This window comes from Sceloporus occidentalis, unplaced genomic scaffold (assembly GCF_023333645.1).
Source record: "Sceloporus occidentalis isolate IW3139 unplaced genomic scaffold, rSceOcc1.0.p SCAF_20, whole genome shotgun sequence".
Taxonomy (NCBI): Eukaryota; Metazoa; Chordata; class Lepidosauria; order Squamata; family Phrynosomatidae; genus Sceloporus; species Sceloporus occidentalis.
The window spans coordinates 9,096,542-9,113,995 of NW_028317000.1; the positions used below are offsets into that span (position 1 = coordinate 9,096,542).

At 48.1% G+C, this 17,454-nt stretch overlaps 1 protein-coding gene across 2 annotated transcripts in view; it reads left to right on the forward strand.

The window, feature by feature from the left end:
- Nucleotides 1–900: 900 nt before the first annotated feature.
- EFNA3 (ephrin A3) overlaps nucleotides 901–17,454 on the forward strand; it is an 89,779-nt gene continuing 73,225 nt past the window's right edge. For both annotated transcript variants that reach the window (XM_089483107.1, XM_089483108.1), the window contains exon 1: nucleotides 901–1,063. In XM_089483107.1, the coding sequence (XP_089339233.1) occupies nucleotides 915–1,063 (149 nt within the window). In that variant the 5' untranslated portion in view covers nucleotides 901–914. The remainder of the gene's footprint in view (nucleotides 1,064–17,454) is intronic.

A 17,454-nucleotide genomic window follows, 5' to 3' on the forward strand; every position in this document is an offset into this window, starting at 1 on the left:
CCCCCTCTGTACAAACCTTGCCATTAAAATCCCATTGACAGGTGGCCATAAGTCAGAAACGACTGGAAGGCACACAGCAGGAAACCTCAAAAGTGGAGAATCAGGGAGGCGCTAAAGCAGTGGTTCCCAACCTGTGGGTCGGGACCCCTTTGGGGATCGAACGGCCCTTTCACAGGGGTCGCCTAAGACCATTGGAAAACACATATTTACTTGCTTATTAGCTTACTTGCTGTTCACTGCTATGATCTTTGGAATAGCGGTATATAAATAAAACAAATTATTATTATTATTATTATTATATTTGCATGTAGCAATGAAAATAATTGTATGGTTGGGGGTCGCCACAACATGAGGAACTGTATTAAAGGGTCGCGGCATTGGAAAGGTTGGGAACCACTGTGCTAATGGCAGAGGCACTCTGCTCACGCTCAGGAACCCTTGGTCCTCATGGTGAGGAGATGGGGAGAAGCCATCTCCTAGAGCCTGGGCCTCTGAATGGAGGGGTGCCCCTATTGTGGGGTTGACTTGGCAAGACTTGCTCAGAGGAGTTTGCCCCTGACTTGGGCACCCTCGGAGGCTGAGAGAGTGTGCCTTGGCCAGGGTCTTCTCCTCCAGGGCTGGCTATGGCCATCCATCCCCTCCTTTACCTTTTGGGAAGAGAAAAGGGGGCGGGGAAAAGAAAGGGTCCAGGGGCGTGGCCAAGGACCGCCCCGCCCCTTTGTGGGCGGTGTCCTGCGAGGGCGCCCCAGGGACCCTCCGGGCGCTGAGCGAATGAGGCGGAGGGGCGGGAGCGCGCGCGCGGAGAGGACGGGGGCGCGCCTGGAAGCAGCAGCAGCAGCAGCAGCAGCGAAGGAGGAGGAGGAGGAGGAGGAGCTGGAGCTGGGTGCGCGCTGTGTCTGGCTTCTCCGGGGTGGATGCTGGTGGTGGCCAGGCGGTGGTGGCGAGGCTCCTGGGCCGGGATGGCCGCCCTGCCGCTGCCCCCGCTGCTCCCGCTGCTCCTGCTCTTCTGCCCGGGGAGCCTCGGCAACCGGCACGCCGTCCACTGGAACAGCTCCAACCCGCAGTGAGTCCCCGGAGGAGGGAGGGAGGGAGGGAGGGAGGGAGGGAGGGAGGGACGGGGGCAAAGGGGGGATCGGAAGACCTACAGGGGTTTGGGGGGTTTGGGGGCGTGTCAAGAGGGGGATCAGACTCTCTGGAGGGATTGGGGGGGGCAAGGGGGGGTCGGAAGAAATGGAGGGTTGGGGAGATCAGCCTCCCTAGATAGATTTGGGGGGCAAAGGCGAGATCAAGAGACCTCTAGGGATTTGGGGGATTTGGGGGACAAAGGGGGGATCGGAAGATTGGAGGGGTTTGGGGGATTTGGGGGGAGAGGGTGGCACGTGTCAAGAGGGGGGATCAGAAGAATCCGGGGGGGGGTTGGGGAGATGGGAAGACCTGGAGGAATTGGGGGGGGCAAAGGGGGATCGGAAGACCTACAAGGATTTGGGGGGGGGTCAGTGGGGGGAGAGGGTGACACGTGCAAATGGGGGGATCGGAATATCTGGAGGGGTTTGGGGATTTAGGGGGTGGGAGAAGGAGGGCACTTGTGGGGAGGAGGATCGGAATGCCTAGGAAGGTTGTGGGGTTCTTGCTTGTCCCTCTCTGCCGGTGTGTGTTTGTGTTTGTGTGGGAGACAGTGTGCAACATGGAGGCTGCCCTCCCCCTCCGTCTGGCCTCTGTCTGGAGTGGGACCCCCGCCTCTTCTTCTTCTTCTTCTTCTTCTTTGCCCCCTCCCTCCCCCCCCCCCCAGGATCCTTGCATCAGGCCTTCCTTCTTCTTGGGGTGGGAGAGAGGGGGGCATCTTAGGTTTATCCTTTCTGCCCCTCCGTCGGGTTTTTCCCTTTGGAAGAGGCCCTGGTTGAAGGGGAGAAGCAGAAGGGGGGAAGGAGGGGAAGTGGGGGGGGGAGCCTGTGGGGTGAAGGGGGAATGGGCTGCCCTTTGCTCCCCTCAGGAATTGGGGTGGCACACACACAGACACACATGGGCAGCCCCAGGAGGGTCTTGGCTGGCCCTCTTTTGAGGGGGGGGGTCTTGGGATAAAGGGGGGCACAGACAAAGCCCCCCTCCACCAGCATCCCCTGCCCCATGCTTCTCCTCATCTCCAGAGGCACAGCCAAGACCCTCCTTGTGCTGCCCATGTGCCTCTTTCTGTCTTGGCATGACCTATTTCTTAGCCTAGGTGTGACTCCGGATGACAGGCCACCATGCACCAGCACACTCTCGGGAAGGTGGCTGGGTTGTGAGACTGGCAATGAAGAACACAAAGACACACACAGCACACACACACACAGTGTGAGGTGCTCCTTGCGTTGCCTCCCATCCCCAGGGTGCCCCGTGGCACGTGCCACGCCAGGCAACGCCAGGCCTCCTTTGGGAACTGGTGAGGTTTTAGGCAACACACACACACAGACCAAAATACACACGCTGTGTCAAGATAGGCCGAATTGATGATGGCGAATCGAACCCTGCAAGAGGCCGAGGTGGAATCAGTCTCCCCTGAAGAAATCGGAAAGGGATCCCATGATCTCCTTTCCTGGCAAGGAACCTGAAAGGGACTGATCGGATCCCGTGGTCCTTTCCTAAAAGGGACCTGAAAGGTGTTTAAAGGATCCCATGGTCTCTTCCTGAAAAGGAACCTGAAAGGGATTTGAGGGATCCCAGGGTCCCTTCCTAAAAGGGATTTGAGGGATCCCAGGGTCCCTTCCCACTCTTTAAAAACACCCAAGAAAAGGCCAGTCTGTCTTCTTCACTCAGGACCCTTCCTTCCCAATGGCCACAGAGAGAGGCTGGAGGGGTGTGTAGTTGTGCGTGTGGAAAGGAGGCCCCATAGCTCCCTCCCTGAACCACTGGGGTGTGTGGGAGGGTTGGCACCCATGGAGCATTAAGAGCTGGAGGGGTTTTATGGGGGGCAGTCTGAGTGGCTTCTCCTTGGAAATACATAGTAACTACTGTTTATTGGGGGGAATCTATTATTTATTGTTGGGGGGGTCTGAGGGGCATCTCCTCAGGAGTAGTAGTTTTATGGGAGGGGAGTCTGAGTGTCTTCTCCTTGTGGAGTAGTTCCCCAGTGAGATGAGGAATTAAAAAATATTCGCCTCACACCATTCTTGCGTTTCTTTGGCTTCCAAAGCAGCGTGGGGTGTGTACGTGTGGAGAAAGGTTGCCCGCCATGTGTTGGCTCCGAACATGGGGTTCAAGAGGAGGAGGCATGCCTGCCACCCCACCTTGAGGAGGAGTCAAGGTGGCAGTTTTGTGGCTGGGTTTTAGAAGAACCGTCCTTCTCCTTATGCATTCATGTGTGGTCCCCTCAGAGTCCCAGCAGCCGGCTGACAACCTTGTGCAAGCAACAAAGCTGTCTGGTTTCCTCTCCCCGTCCCCATCCAGTCCCTTGGAATTGCTCTGTGGCGGTAGCCATGGCCAGAATATGGTTGCCATCCAGTAGAAAGTGCTGCCCCCCTCCCAGGGGCCACCTCCTCACCCACTCTCCCCTGCTGGTGGGCTACTGTGAAGAGAGGCATGGCGTTCTCTCTGTGGAGGTGCTGGGATCAGATCCACAGAACCCAGTTGCCCCAGTGGCAGAAGGAGGCCCTTGGCCTGTGGCTTTGGCCTCTACAAGTGCGCCTGTTTCTAGAGAGAAACGAGAGAGAGAGAGAGAGAGACAAGCAGTGGAACCATTCCATCACTGGTGTTATTTTTTATGTGGGTTTCTCTCTCCTCCTCCTCCCTTTCCCCCCTTAAATCAATGGGGTTTTTAAAGTAATAATCTGGAAATTGTCATGGCTGCCGAGCGACACCGTGGGGAGCCAGATCAATGGGGGGAGTTAACAACGGCACCTGTGCCGCATCCCTAATGCCTTACTACTACCACCCCAGAGGACACAGCAACTGGGTTGGCGCTCAGGTTGCTCAGCGCAGTCGCAAAAAGTGGGTGGCCGTGTGGCTCAGAGCAGGGCTGGCTCTCTAGGCCTGGAGTCGCTGTGGCCCAGTTGTGCTGGAGCGCACTGTCCTCCTCCTGCTCTCTTGGCACGAGTGCCGCCTTCCCCTTAATGGCTTCCATTTTCCTTGGGAACTGGCCATTAAAGCTGAAGGAGTGGGGACAAATTGAGCGGGAATTATGTTCCTGCCTGCCCCCAAATGTGACATCTTTCTCTCCCGCACCCCAGGCCCAGTCTTCCCAGCCAGTCTGCCTTGGCTGTCTGTCTGTCCTTGTGCGACTGGGTCTCACGCCCTCTGTTCGTCCCCATCTCCCTCTCGCTCTCTCTTGCTTGCTCACTCCTCTTTTGTGTATGGAGGGAGCACTGTCTCCTTTGAGAGTGTGATCTGAGGCGGAAGCCCAGGCCCATAAATTGTGCCTCTTGAATCGGGTGCTGGCGGGCACCGCACAATGGCAGAGGGGCTGAGGCGGGACCCCTTTGGCTGGGACCACCCCACCTACCTCTTCCTATGGTCAGGGCTTTCTAACCTGGCCTGACTTTAGTGATGTGTGTGGCGGGAGGTGTGGGGCCGTGCAGCTTGTGTGTGAGTATGTGTGTGTGAATGTGAAGGGAAAGGATGGTTGCTAGGGAGCTGCACAAAGGGCTCAGGTAGAAGTTGCTCTGCAGAGCCTGACCCACAATGCACTGGGCTCCCTTGGCAGTGGCGGACAGGGCAAGCCTAACCTGGCAAGGGCCTTGGCTTAGCATCTTTCCTGGGGAGGCTCTACATCATGGACCCCCAATTGAGCCATTTGTAGTCACTACCTGGACCTACCTCCATAGCAGTTAAACTACTGCTCTTTTGGGGGGTGTAGAGAAGACCTTTGCAGGACCCATACACCCCCTATTTATTTGGGTCCTATCTTTTCTCATCCCCTCAAACCGTCGCCATAGGTCCTAGACCCTTGTTTTTGTGGTGGCGGCAGCGGCGATGGCGGTTGTGGGGGGTGCTGCCGCAGAGCCGGCGTGTCGGGGATATTTATGGCGAAGCAGTGCGGCAGAGCTGGCTGGATTGCAAGCCGGGCGGCACCGTATCCTTGTGCTGGGGTTTTGGGGATAAATTATGGGTGGAATTGGCCCTTCTGGGGTTGGTCGCTGGGTGTTAGACAAACCATAAAACAATCCTCCAGGAAAGGTCGGCCCTCCCTCCCGCACTTAGGCTGCTCTGAAGACATTTCATCTGGCCCCAGAGGGAAGAGTGCAGCTGGACTTTGGGGTCTAGGCTTGCGAAAAATCTTGGGGTGGGGTCTCCTTTTTGACACCTTCCTCCTCCATAGACCCAAGCCTTCCTGATTTCCTTGGAAATGTACGAGGGAATCTGCCTTCACTTTTGTACAAAGAGTGCCGGTGTTTCTAAATACTTGCTCCCAGATCTGGGCTTTCTTAAGTTTTTAGGGAGGGTGGGTAGTCAGATGCCCTAAATGGGGCATTTGCATGAACCCACATTCTCCTCATGGCACTCTCCTTTCCTCACCTTCAGCCCCAATCTTTGAATTGAGAGGAAATGGAAGCCAAGTGGTGATTGTTGCTCCTTCTCCTTGTTCCTGTCAGTGGTTGTGTCACTCCAACCGGGGAGTGAGCCTTGGCAGGTGGCTGGCAACACTAGACTCTGGTTCCACTCCCATCCTGCTTCTTCTCTTTCTTTTATAGGATCTGAGGGCAAATAGGCATTTGGATTTCTGCTCTTTGTTCCTGTCTTACACCTCTTCGTTCCAAAATATGGTTGGCTGCTTGCCCAATCTTCCCTTTTTTGGTCACTGGTCACAACTTGTAATCATTGCTTTAAAAACATCATCCATTTCCACATTTAAGCAGTGAGTTTAGGGTTCCATTTTTTTTAAAAAAACACCTCATTTCTTACGGATCAGGTTTTTTTAAGGCACCAAACGATGGGATTTTCCAAGTTCTCAGTTCCCTCCCCTCCAGCCATTACAGGTATGTCTCAGTTAATGAAATAGATGTGCTGCTGGGCATGACTTCTTTAACAACAGCAATAAAATGGTACCAGAGGCAGAAATAACATGAATAGGGTTAGTTAGGTCTGTTACAGACTGCCAAAATAAAGCTGCTTCAGGTCTCTTTGGAGGTATGCTATTTAAATGATGCGTGGGTCCTAAGAATCCGGAAGCTGCACCAAAGCTGCACTCCAGTGCTTAGGAATGGAGTGTGGCTTTGACGCGATCTCCAGACTCTTAGGACCCATGCATCATTTACATAGCATACCTCCAAAGAGACCCAAAGCAGCTTTATTTTGGCAGTCTGTAACAGGCCTTAGGTTCCTACACTTCTCAAAAGAAGAGCACTTCAACACATTTCAGCAGACTTCTTATCCAATACTAGCAGTATGCACACGTGAAATGAAACAAACAAGTTCAGGCAACCCTTTATCACCAAAGAAAAATGTTCCCAACCTGGTGCAGATCATTTGAAAGCTTACACCAAGATGTATCCAGGGATGACTTTCTTCAGCCTTCACTTCTCTTACGATTTCCATTTTGGTGGCCAAAATAATAGATCCTTGAATTTTCTTTACATCCTGGGGGTAGCTGCTGAGGCAAGCTTTTTGCTTTCCTCTTGTCTCTAGGTTTTGGAGTTCTGACATGCCGCTTCTGTTTACCTTGCCTGTTGTTGGCAAGCAGACACAGCTATGATGCGTCAGCTAGAATAGAATCCCAGTCTTTCCCAACTCAAGCTTTATTGCATGTACTGTAGACATGCTGCTGGAGGCTGACACTGAAAGTTTGTCTTTATCCAGTGCTCCTTCACTGTCTTCTCAATACTGATGCTGCTAAAAAAATCTAGCTAGCGAGAGAACAAGGAAGAAAGGGGGGGCAGATATAAAAAGACCTTATGAAAAGGAATTTCTTTGTCAGAAGCTTTGTTACTGATGTATGCTTGTATTGCAATAGGTCAGTGATGGTGAACCTTTTAGAGGCCGAGTGCCCAAACTGCAACCCAAAACCCACTTGTTTATTGCAAAGTGCCATGTCCCTCTGGCTTTCCAGTGGCAAACTCTGGCAAACTCTGTGCTGGGGCGATGGCACATGTGCCCAAACAGAGGGCTCTGAGTGCCACCTCTGGCACGGGTGCCAGAGGTTTGCCATCACTGCAATAGGTAATTCTTTCTTGAGTACTGTCAAAATAACCCGGGTTTTCTGCTTTTGCCCCGCTTTATTGCGACAGGATTTGATCCAATAAGGATCAGAATCAATTTCAAGTGGGAACCATGGTCATATAAATCGATTTGCAATCCGTTGTAAATTGTAGTGGGAGCGGCCCCTTGTTTTCAAGTCTGTTCTGTACGGGTTTTTAAGCCTGTTACAAGTTGTATGTATGTGTGTACAAACACATTTTAAACTCTCTGCAACAGTTCTATCCCAAATAGGGCATCTTTGGCATCTTTCTATTTCTTTCTATTTCTTTATTTCCCCACCTTTCTCCTGATATGGGACCCAAGGCAGCTTACAATGACGTTGTGGAGCTAAAAACCTGATGATAAAAAAGTTAAAACCCAGTTAAACAAGCAAGCCTATTAAAACATCATGAATGTTAAAAAGTGTAATAAGATCATTAAAAAGAATAAGAAAGATAAAAATCTAGCACATGCACCCCTTTAAAAAATACCCTCCTCCCACTACAATTTAATCATCAAATGTTAATACTACTACTACTACTACTACTAATAATAATAATAAATGTTATTTATGTTTCCCTGCCTCTCCCAGTGGATCCAAGCGAGGTTACAGACTAAGTATTAAAGCAGATCCTTAGGCCACTGTGGTATGTGTGTATAGCCATAGACTTGTGGTTCTGAGTTCTGGAAATGGTAATTGGTTTGGGATGGATGGAGAAGGTGCTGAGAGCTGGTCTTCTTGGGGGGGTTCCTACAAACACAATATCCCTGGATCTTTCAGTCGTATTTCTCAGGCCTTGGGATTCCTCCCTATGTGGACCCCCTTTTCAATTAAGAAGCAAGGAGCTTGGATTGTTAAAGGCCATACCAATTATTATTTTTGTAAAAGACAAGCTACAAGTTTGTTTATCTGAAAGCTTCTAATCCTCATTTTTTCCCCTCAAAGCAGTGAAGAGTATTAAAAACGTATTTGCGTATGTATCCAAGGAATACTGTGGAAGAAACCGACCTTATCTTCACAGAAGGGAGAATAATACCAGCTTAGCGCCATCCTAGTAAGCGTGGAAGAAATCTTCCAGAACGCTTTCAGGAGCTGCATTCAGATATTAGGGACCATCACCACTCTTCTGATCTGACAATGTGGGGTTCTAGGGTTAGGGGTTGCCGATCAGGGTGGCAAAGGAGTGTTGCATACTGCGCAGAGTTCCAAGGGGAAATACCACAATATCCACAAGTTACCAAATTTGTGCACAGAAGGCATTTTTGTATAGAAAAGGAACATGTGATGCGGGGGTTACAGAGGTGACTGTCCTGGACTTGGGTTGAGGAGATCTAGATCTGAATCCCTCCTCAACCATGAAGCTCAGTGGGTGACCCCTGACTTGTCACATTACTGTTGTGGCAGACTGGGCATAACAAAACAAATACAGCGGAAGGCTTTTCTCTCTTGTTTGCCTTGTAGGCTTCTCAGAAGCTATGGAGCAGTTTGATTATTTTAAGACCCTAGGCTTAGAAGTCTCATAGGTGTGTAGTGGGTTTTCTATATTACAATGTGTGTTACCTTGTGTTGTTTCAAAATGCAGAGAGCTGGCGTTGGTGTGTTTGGGAGACACCCCACTTTTGCTTGTCCTGATGATCGGAGCCTTGGACATCTGCTTACCCCAATAGTGCCACTGATAAGGGATATCTGTTTAGCTGGCATAGAAAACAGGATGTTGGCTTATGAGATAGAACCTACTAATCCCAATAATACTGGCGAAAACACATTTTTCTGGGAAAACATTTGCAACCAGTAACACATAATGCCTGGAAGTGACATGTTTAAATCAGAAACCCAGTCCTTTGGGAAGGAGAGTGACTGTTTTTTTGCCATTTTTATGGCAAAGTGTGATGGAGACTGGGAGAGGGTTGTGGGTCACAAAATGTGGTTCTGCTCTGAGATCCGACCTTTCTCATACTAGCAAGTGGAATTGCTGGGCAAGTAAAGTGTGTAAAACATAGATGTCTCAACATGTGCAGAACAGCTTGGGGATGTGCGTGTGTGTCTGGGCGCATGTGGTGGATGGACTGCAAAAACCTGTCCCTCGTCAATATAGCCTCCCAGTTTTGGAATGACTGAACATTCAGGGGGTGACATACCAGAAGTCTCTTTCTTGCCCTAGTGTATCAGGCTGTTGTAGATTGGGAACTGTCTCTTCAAACAGGCAGCCCCTTGTGAGATGTCCATGCGTCTGGGAGAAGTGTATGCCTTGGTTTTCCTTGGACAGCTGAGCCTAAGGCTGGGCTGGTTTAAACTTTATCATCCTGTGCAAGCATGTCAGGGAAAGCTGCTTATCATTTTGCCACCAACCCACATGGAAGTGGTACATCTGGGGAGAGGCAGGCTAATAATAATAATAATAATAATAATAATAATAATAATAATAAGTAGTGCTTGGATTATGGAGGGAAAAGGAAGCAGAGAGTAGCTAGGGTGCATAGGAGTGGAATTCAAAGATACAGCTGTGTTACTCTGTTGAATCAATATGTAGAGAGATCTTGTAGCATCTTTGAGACCGAAAGAAAAAAGTTGGCAGCAGGAGCTTTCCTAGACTTCAGTCTACTTCCTCAGATACATTTGGTCCAAATGCATCTGAGGAAGTACACTTAAGTCTACGAAAGCTCATGCTGTCAAGTTCTTTCTTTCAGTTAGTCTTGAAGATGCTACAAGATCTCTCTACATACTAGGTCCATAGGAAGCTACCTTAAAGTCATTGGCCAGTCTCATCTAGCCCTATGCATTTGGACTGTTTGCAGCTCTCCATAGAAGGCTGCTTCCCACCATCTCCTACCCGAGTCTTTCAAGTGAGGATGCCAGGAAGCGAACCTGAGGCCTTTTGTACACAAAGCAATTTCTCTATCACTGTTCTACAGCCCTTTCCCAATTCTTCCAGTTTTAGCCAATTTTTTACCCCTTTTGTACCTTTCTAGTGATGAGAGAAGGTTTGCATAACTTCAAAGTGGATGATGATGACATTGAAACAGGCGTTGTAAACCCACTTGGCTCAGTTGTAAAATTGAAATGGAGAGTGTAGTCAAGGAAGCAGAGGAAGACTAGGACTTGGAAAGGCAGCTCTGAAGGAGCGAAACAAGATCCTCAAATGAAAAGCTAAATTGTGATATGCCAAAGTCAAAATCATCCATGGCAGACTGTTGCTAGAGATTCAGAGCCCAGGAATTGATTTGAAGGACCAAAAATGTTTCCAGTGCTTCTCCAGGAGAAAAAAATCACTTGTGTTTGTTTGCCTGAAGGTTTCTTTGTTTCAGCATGGCACAATTTGGATGTAACGCTTTACAAGGAATGACATTAACCTCAGCCCTGTTACTTTTTGCAATAACAAGGGCATTTTATTAAGAAAACATGGAAATATCCGATAATTACTCCCAAAAGGTTTTGGAAGGGAGGAGGAGAGGTCGTTTTCAGATATTTTTTGGCCACGTTTCTATTTAAAGGTATTCTTTTTTAAAATTAAAAGTAAATTGAAACGGAAAAATTTCAGCATATATAGTGAAACATAACACACATGTAAAAACAACACGTGGGTCTGAATCCTGTCGGTTGTTCCAAATTAGTGTAAACCTGTTGAATCAGTTGTTGAATCAACATATAGGTAAATTCCACTGATTTAACTGGTTATAGTAATGTGCAACAAGTGATGTGACAAATGCATCAATACAGTAGAGTCTCGATTATCCAACATAAACGGGACCGACTGATTGTTGGATGACCGAAAATGTCGGATAATGCAATGACGGCGCGTGTGCTCACACACGCACGTCGCCATTGGGGACAGTGGCTCCCTTGCGGATGAAGGAGTCTAAGTCTCGCCTCAGCGCGGCTTGGACTCCTTCAGTCCCAAGGGAGACCTGGTTTCCCTCCGCTTGAAGGAAGCTCTGTGGAGCTCCCTTCCAGCCGAGGGAAAGCAAGCCGCCGGGGAGGGGACTGGGCCAAGGCCAGAGTCCCTTCCTCGGTGGCCTGGTTCCAGCCGAGGGACAGCTAGCACCCACGGGGGGCCCTTCTCTCCAAAGGGAGCTCTCGGGCTCCCTTTAGAGAGAAGGCTAGCGCTGGTGGGGCTTCAGCCCCCTTCTCTCCAGAGGGAAACCAAGAGCTCCCTTTGGAGGGAAGGCTAGCACGTGGTGGGTGCTGCGCTTGGGGCCTGGTGTGCTGCACTCCGCCATGCTTGGAGCCCTTTCCGACTGGGGGCGGGTAAGGGCTCCAAGCCATGCCTACCGACCAGTCAGACGTCAGATAAACCGGAACGTCGGATCAATGAAGGTCGGATTAACAAGACTCTACTGTATTAGTGAAGCTGTATTAGTGAAATAGCATTTTTGCACAATAACTCTTAAGATTTTTTTCCTCCCCATTCAGAGAGGAGAATTTGCCCTTCAAACCATAACACCACCTCAGCAACAGTGCCCCATTCAAAAACAACCACAACATACCTTCGGAAGCAGCTAGTATGATCCAAGAAATTGCTACAAACAGCTTCCTGAAAGAATTGCACAAGTGGACACAGAGGCAATAGCGACCAGCAGAACCCAAGGAGCTTCATCATAAGACTTCTTTAGATCAGTGCTATTGAACACGGGTCCCCAGAGACTTTCTAGGTCAAAAAGAAACAATGGTAGTCAATGTGAACAAATACAGCACCATTTCCTGACATGCTGGGAAAACCAGTGTGTTGTAGTGTTTTGAGCATTGGGCTACAACAACAACAACAACAATAAAATATTTATTTATATCCCGCCTCTTCTGTTTGGGGATTGAGGCGGGTAACAACAGAGTTTATGATAGACAATATAAAAACAATAAAACCCACAAAACCCTGACCCAACCCTCCCTCCCAGACTAAAAAAATCAACATAAAACATGATTAAAATATATAACAATACAATACAACATTACAAGATTATTCTACAATCCGCGAATGACGAGGAGATATAGTAGGAAGGACGGATAGAATCGGTTCTGCCGGAAGAGAAAGGTTTTTGTCGCTTTTTTAAAAGCCTCCAATGAGGATAACTGGTGAATCTCTTCAGGCAGGTCATTCCAAGCTTTAGGAGCTGTAGCAGAAAAAGACCTCTGGGACGCGAACGCCAATCTGGACTTTTTTGGATGTAAAAGATTTTCCTGGAGGAACAGAGTGTATGGGGCGGATTATATGGGAGGAGACATTCCTTCAAGTAGACTGGACCCAGGCCATGTAGGGCTTTGTAGGTAATAACCAACACCTTGTACTGAGCCCGGAAGCTAATAGGCAGCCAGTGTAATGACTTTAGAATAGGTGTAATTCGGTCAAACCTAGATTTTCCGGTGACCAGTCTGGCTGCCATGTTTTGTATCAGTTGAAGCTTCCAGACATGGCACAAGGGTTGCCCCATGTAGAGCGCATTACAGAAATCAAGACGAGAGGTTACCAGGGCATGTACAACCATTTCTAGGTCCCGCTGCTCCAGGTAGGAGCACAACTGCCATATCAGCAGAAGCTGATAACAGGCGCTCCTGGCTGCCGCATCAATCTGAGAGGACAGATGAAGTGACGAATCCAGGAGCACCCCCAAGCTGCAGACGCAGTCCTTCAGGGGAAGTGTGACCCCATCTAGGACTGGCGAACATATCTCCAAACCCAGGTTGGGGTTACCTATCACGAGTACCTCTGTTTTGTTTGGATTCAACTTAAGTCTATTTTCCCTCATCCAATCCATTACCGACCTCAGGCAGTCATTCAGAGGAGAGATGCCCTCCTTGGTCACTGAAATAGTCCGAGACATAGAGAAATAGATCTGGGTGCACTCAGCCATGGAAACCCATTAGGTGACCTTGGGCAAGTCATTTTGTCTCAGTATCATAGGAAGGCAAAGGCAAAAATTCCTTTGAACAAATCTTGCCAAGGATGCCCTGTTAGGATCATCATAAGTTGGAAACAACTTGGATTTCCGGGTTGGATCGGCGGACCGAGAAGACGTGTTCGTGGGAGCTCCGCGTTCGGGTCAGCAAGGTGCGGTGGCATAGCTGCTTCTGATAGTAGCTACAGCAAGTGGGGAAATGAGAGCATTGGTCCTCCAAATAAGAATCCTCCCTGAATGAAATTTTCCTCCAGTCCCACAATTTCTAGCAGTGCAAAGAGTGAGACACTGAAAATCTTTCACACCTATTTCCTATTGGCATTCCCTTGGTGACTTTGCCTGCCCCTTTTCTTGGATGTCTAAACTGTCTTGCTAAATTTTCAGCCAAAGGTTTAGATTCCTGCACTGTTTGAAATTTGGGGACCGAAGGAAGAATTTTTAGTAAAGGGCAATGCTGCCCTCCCCATAGCTATACCCTTGATAGGAAAGGGGAAAAATGCTGTCCCCCTCTCTCTCCATAAGATATGTTAAGAAGCAATCTGGAAGAATCCACTGTTTGAAGGAAGAAAAAAACCATTTGCCAATGGATTGCAAACCACCCAGTTATCTAGGAGGCATAGATCAGACTCTAGCTTCTGCCCACCCCTCTGGAGTATTGAGTGGTGTTTACAGGAGAGGTGGTAATAATATTAGAAGAAGCCTTTCATCTCTCTTCCGGGACTGTAAGTATCTATTGTGCTGAACAGGGAGACTTTTAAGATAAGAAACCTTCTTAACTTTCAGGCTGGGGGAACGGCAGGATGCAGAAGGCATGGAGGGAAGTCACCTGCTGCATGCGCTTGTGGGTGAATTTCTCATGGGAGGCAGTGGTGGGAAAGCCAAAGGAAAATTAGATGAGAAGACAGTCGCAAAAACAGGGATCAATCAGTCTTGCTCAGCAAGAAGTGATTCATTGTTTTTGTGAGATGCTAAGCTCTTGCCTTTTTCAAACAGGGCTTGCAGTCAAGTCTTTATTTTCTTTATCTACTCACATTTTTTTAATGCTCCGCTGTGACGGAATTTAACAGGCAGATCAATTGGTTTTTAAAAAACGCAGAATAGCGTTTAAAAGAATAAACCTGAATAGTCTAGCCAAGTTACAATAAACTTAGGAGGCTAAGTTGTGTGACATAACGGGAGAATAAAAAGTGGCGCAAAGGCATCACCTTTGCCAAACATCCTACAATCAGCCAAAATGGATTTGTTTTCTGCGGGCAATCCAAGTTTGGGATATTACTTTAAACAAAATAGTGCTCATTCTTGTGGAAAAGGTGGGAGATGATGATTGATGATGACTTTAAAAACAAAAAAAAATTGTATATTACTTTTTACACCAGGTGGTTTTTAAAATCATAGTACATTAAATCAGCATGACTTGGGTTACATTTAAAAATCCTTTTTAAAAAAGATTATAAGGCCCTAAATCCCCTGAAAATATCCTCCAGTAATTTGTTCAAGTAGCCATTAACCGTGTTTTCAGACAAGAACGATCCATTAAATTATTTTTTTAAGTAACAGTATTAAGCCTGTCTTGCATGGCCTTCTAAGACTTTGTAGGCGACATCATTATGTGTAATGTGTTACATCCAAGCTTGAGGCCTGTCCTTGAGCTATTCCTGCTTTGCTGCTTCAAAGGGGTACTGCCAGATACTTAAAAATACGTAAAGGGTCAAGCCCCTGGGAAATAATTTGCATATGCTGTTCTGTATCTATTCTAAATTATTCATATAGAAATACAACCCTAGGAAGCAGACTCAGGCAGAGGTCCCGTGTCCCCAGGCTTAGCAGTTCCCACAAGCAGGGATGTAGCCAAGGGGGGGGGGTTCTTGAGGTCTGGACCCCCCCTTCCGTTAGAAAAATGAATGGTGTTTGCTGCTGCGCCACTGCACCCAAGCCCCAATATAATGGTTGCACTATTAAGTTTATCGCATGGGGCTTCAACCGTTCCCCAGCGCGTTCTAACGGGGGCGAGCGGGGGCGCGCACGGAGCGCGATGGGCACCAGATGGGGCCCAAAACACGACTTTATCGCACGGGGGGACGCCGCCGCGGCGCGTTCCCATCGTGTCCCAATTCAGTTCCAGAGGGCGCCATTTCTGGGGACGCTTGGAAACAGTTCCCAGAAATGGCGCCCTCTGGAACTGAATTGGGATGCGATGGGAATGTGCGGCGGCGGCGGCGGCTGGGGAACGGTTGAAGCCCCATGCGTTAAACTTATTAGTCTGGCCCCCCCCTTCCTAAAATCCAGGCTACGTCCCTGCCACAAGTTAGGCAAAACTAGATTTCAATGCGGATATTATAGAAGGAAAATGCACAAAAAGGCAACCAAATGAGGAAGGGGATAAAGTCTTTCCCCAGTTGAGGAAACATTACAACAGTCTTCCCCAACCGGCTGCCTTCTTGATGTTTCAGACTGCAACCTCCAGTAGGTATGAGCATTGGCCAGATTGGCTTGGGCTAATGGGACCTTTAAGCCCAAATGCCTGGAGGATGCTAGGTTATCACACTGTTTGGGGCCACATAGAGAAACGGTTTACTGTCATCCAGGGTGTGGGTAAGGTGGCATGAATTAATTCCTGTCCCCTCCCAATCCCTCATTCTGAATCTGTTTTCCACATATGCAGTTAGGACAGCCTATTCCCACATAGATACTATCTTGACCTTCTGGGTGAATGTCATACAAGGTTTCAGTGTATAGATAGAACCATGGTCTCTCATGTCCTGTTGCAGGCCCATTGCTATAAGGTTAGGACACCAGAGTGAAGATGGTAGGCTTTGTGTGAAAACAAGCCAAGGGACCCTTTCATGCTACACAGTTATAGCACTATTATTCCATTTTATCTGCCATGATTCTGTCCTGTGGAACCATGGGGTTTGTAGTTTGGGGGGACTCTAGAGATCATTGGCTGAAATTCTAATAGTGCTTCCTAAAGAGCAGTCTCAGAATTCAGTAGGATGTTGCCATGGCAGTTCAACTGGAATGGTAGTGGTCTAACTCTATAATGTGGGCGGATGCTAGGAGTTTCTTACTACAGTCGGACTTCCATATTCATGGATTCATTATCCAGAGACTGGTTTGAAAATACCTTTAAAAACATAGATTCCAAAAAGCAAACCTCGATTTTACCATTTTATACAAAGGACACCATTTTACTATGCCATTGTATTTAACAGGACTTGAGCACCCATGGATTTTGGTATCTATGGGGGATCCTGGCACCAGACCCCATCAGATACCAAGGGCTCATTGGACTTTTGAAATCCTTAGCAGATGTATTATAGCTTACTGTACATTTCTGTGCAGTTGATCCGGGTTCATAATATTGCCAATCCTCTGGGAATTGTATAGTCTTTCTCCTGGCTCTGGGGTGTCTGCTGCCAGGGGTCGCTTTACTCTGAGGCCAGCGATGATCACATGGGAAGATCTGGAACAAGTTGGAAGTTTTAAAAATGTGCTATAAGTGGAGATATACCATGTTCTGCTGCTGAACGGATGGAACATCATCTAGTCTGTTTGCACCAGAACCAGGGTTTGGGCCATATGTCATCCGGACTCCCTGCCTAGAGGACTGGGGTGGTGGGGTGGTAGGAGGACTCTTTATTTGGCCCATGCAGACAGGGTCTCTGTTTCCCATGCCATTTTGTTTAAGGGCTGTGGTCTGCTCATGGGCCATTGCCCAGCCAGCTGGCAGCTTGGGCAAAACAGAGATCTGGGTGTGGTACTGCTCTTTCTTCAGCATCTTCTTATCTTTGCTTTTCTGATGTTATCATAATTATGATCAGCATTACTCAAATAGTTGGAGATGCATCATCTTAAAAATATTCAGCAAATGCTTACTGTCCCAAGATCTCCAAGCCATCTACCAGCAAGTAACAAAGCAAAATGAATAACATGGGAGATGCAAATAACACATCAAAACCAAACACAAAAGTCCAAAGCGTCAAGATTGGGTGTTTAGTTCTTAAGAAACATCCAAGAACAGTCAGCATGGTGTAGAGGTTTGGCCTAGGACACTCGGAGACTAGAGCTCAAATCCCTGCTTGGCCATGGAAACTCACTGGGAGACCTTGGGCAAGTCAAAGGAAGGCAATGATAAACCTCCTCTGAACAAATCTGAGCAAGAAAACCCTGTGATAGGTTCATTTTAGGATTGCCATACATTGGAAACTACTTGAAGGCACACAACAACAACTAAACATTTAAGGGATGGGTCAAAAGATTTTTAACCGTCATCCTCTTGAAGGGAAAATTTTGGTGTCCTGCTTTCTTAGAAAATTCACACAAAACATTCCCTCCACTATTTCACAGATGAAAACATTTTGCCATTTGAAGCAAATAACAAGATGGCTGCTCACTTCATTCCAGGTATAGAAGCTGACC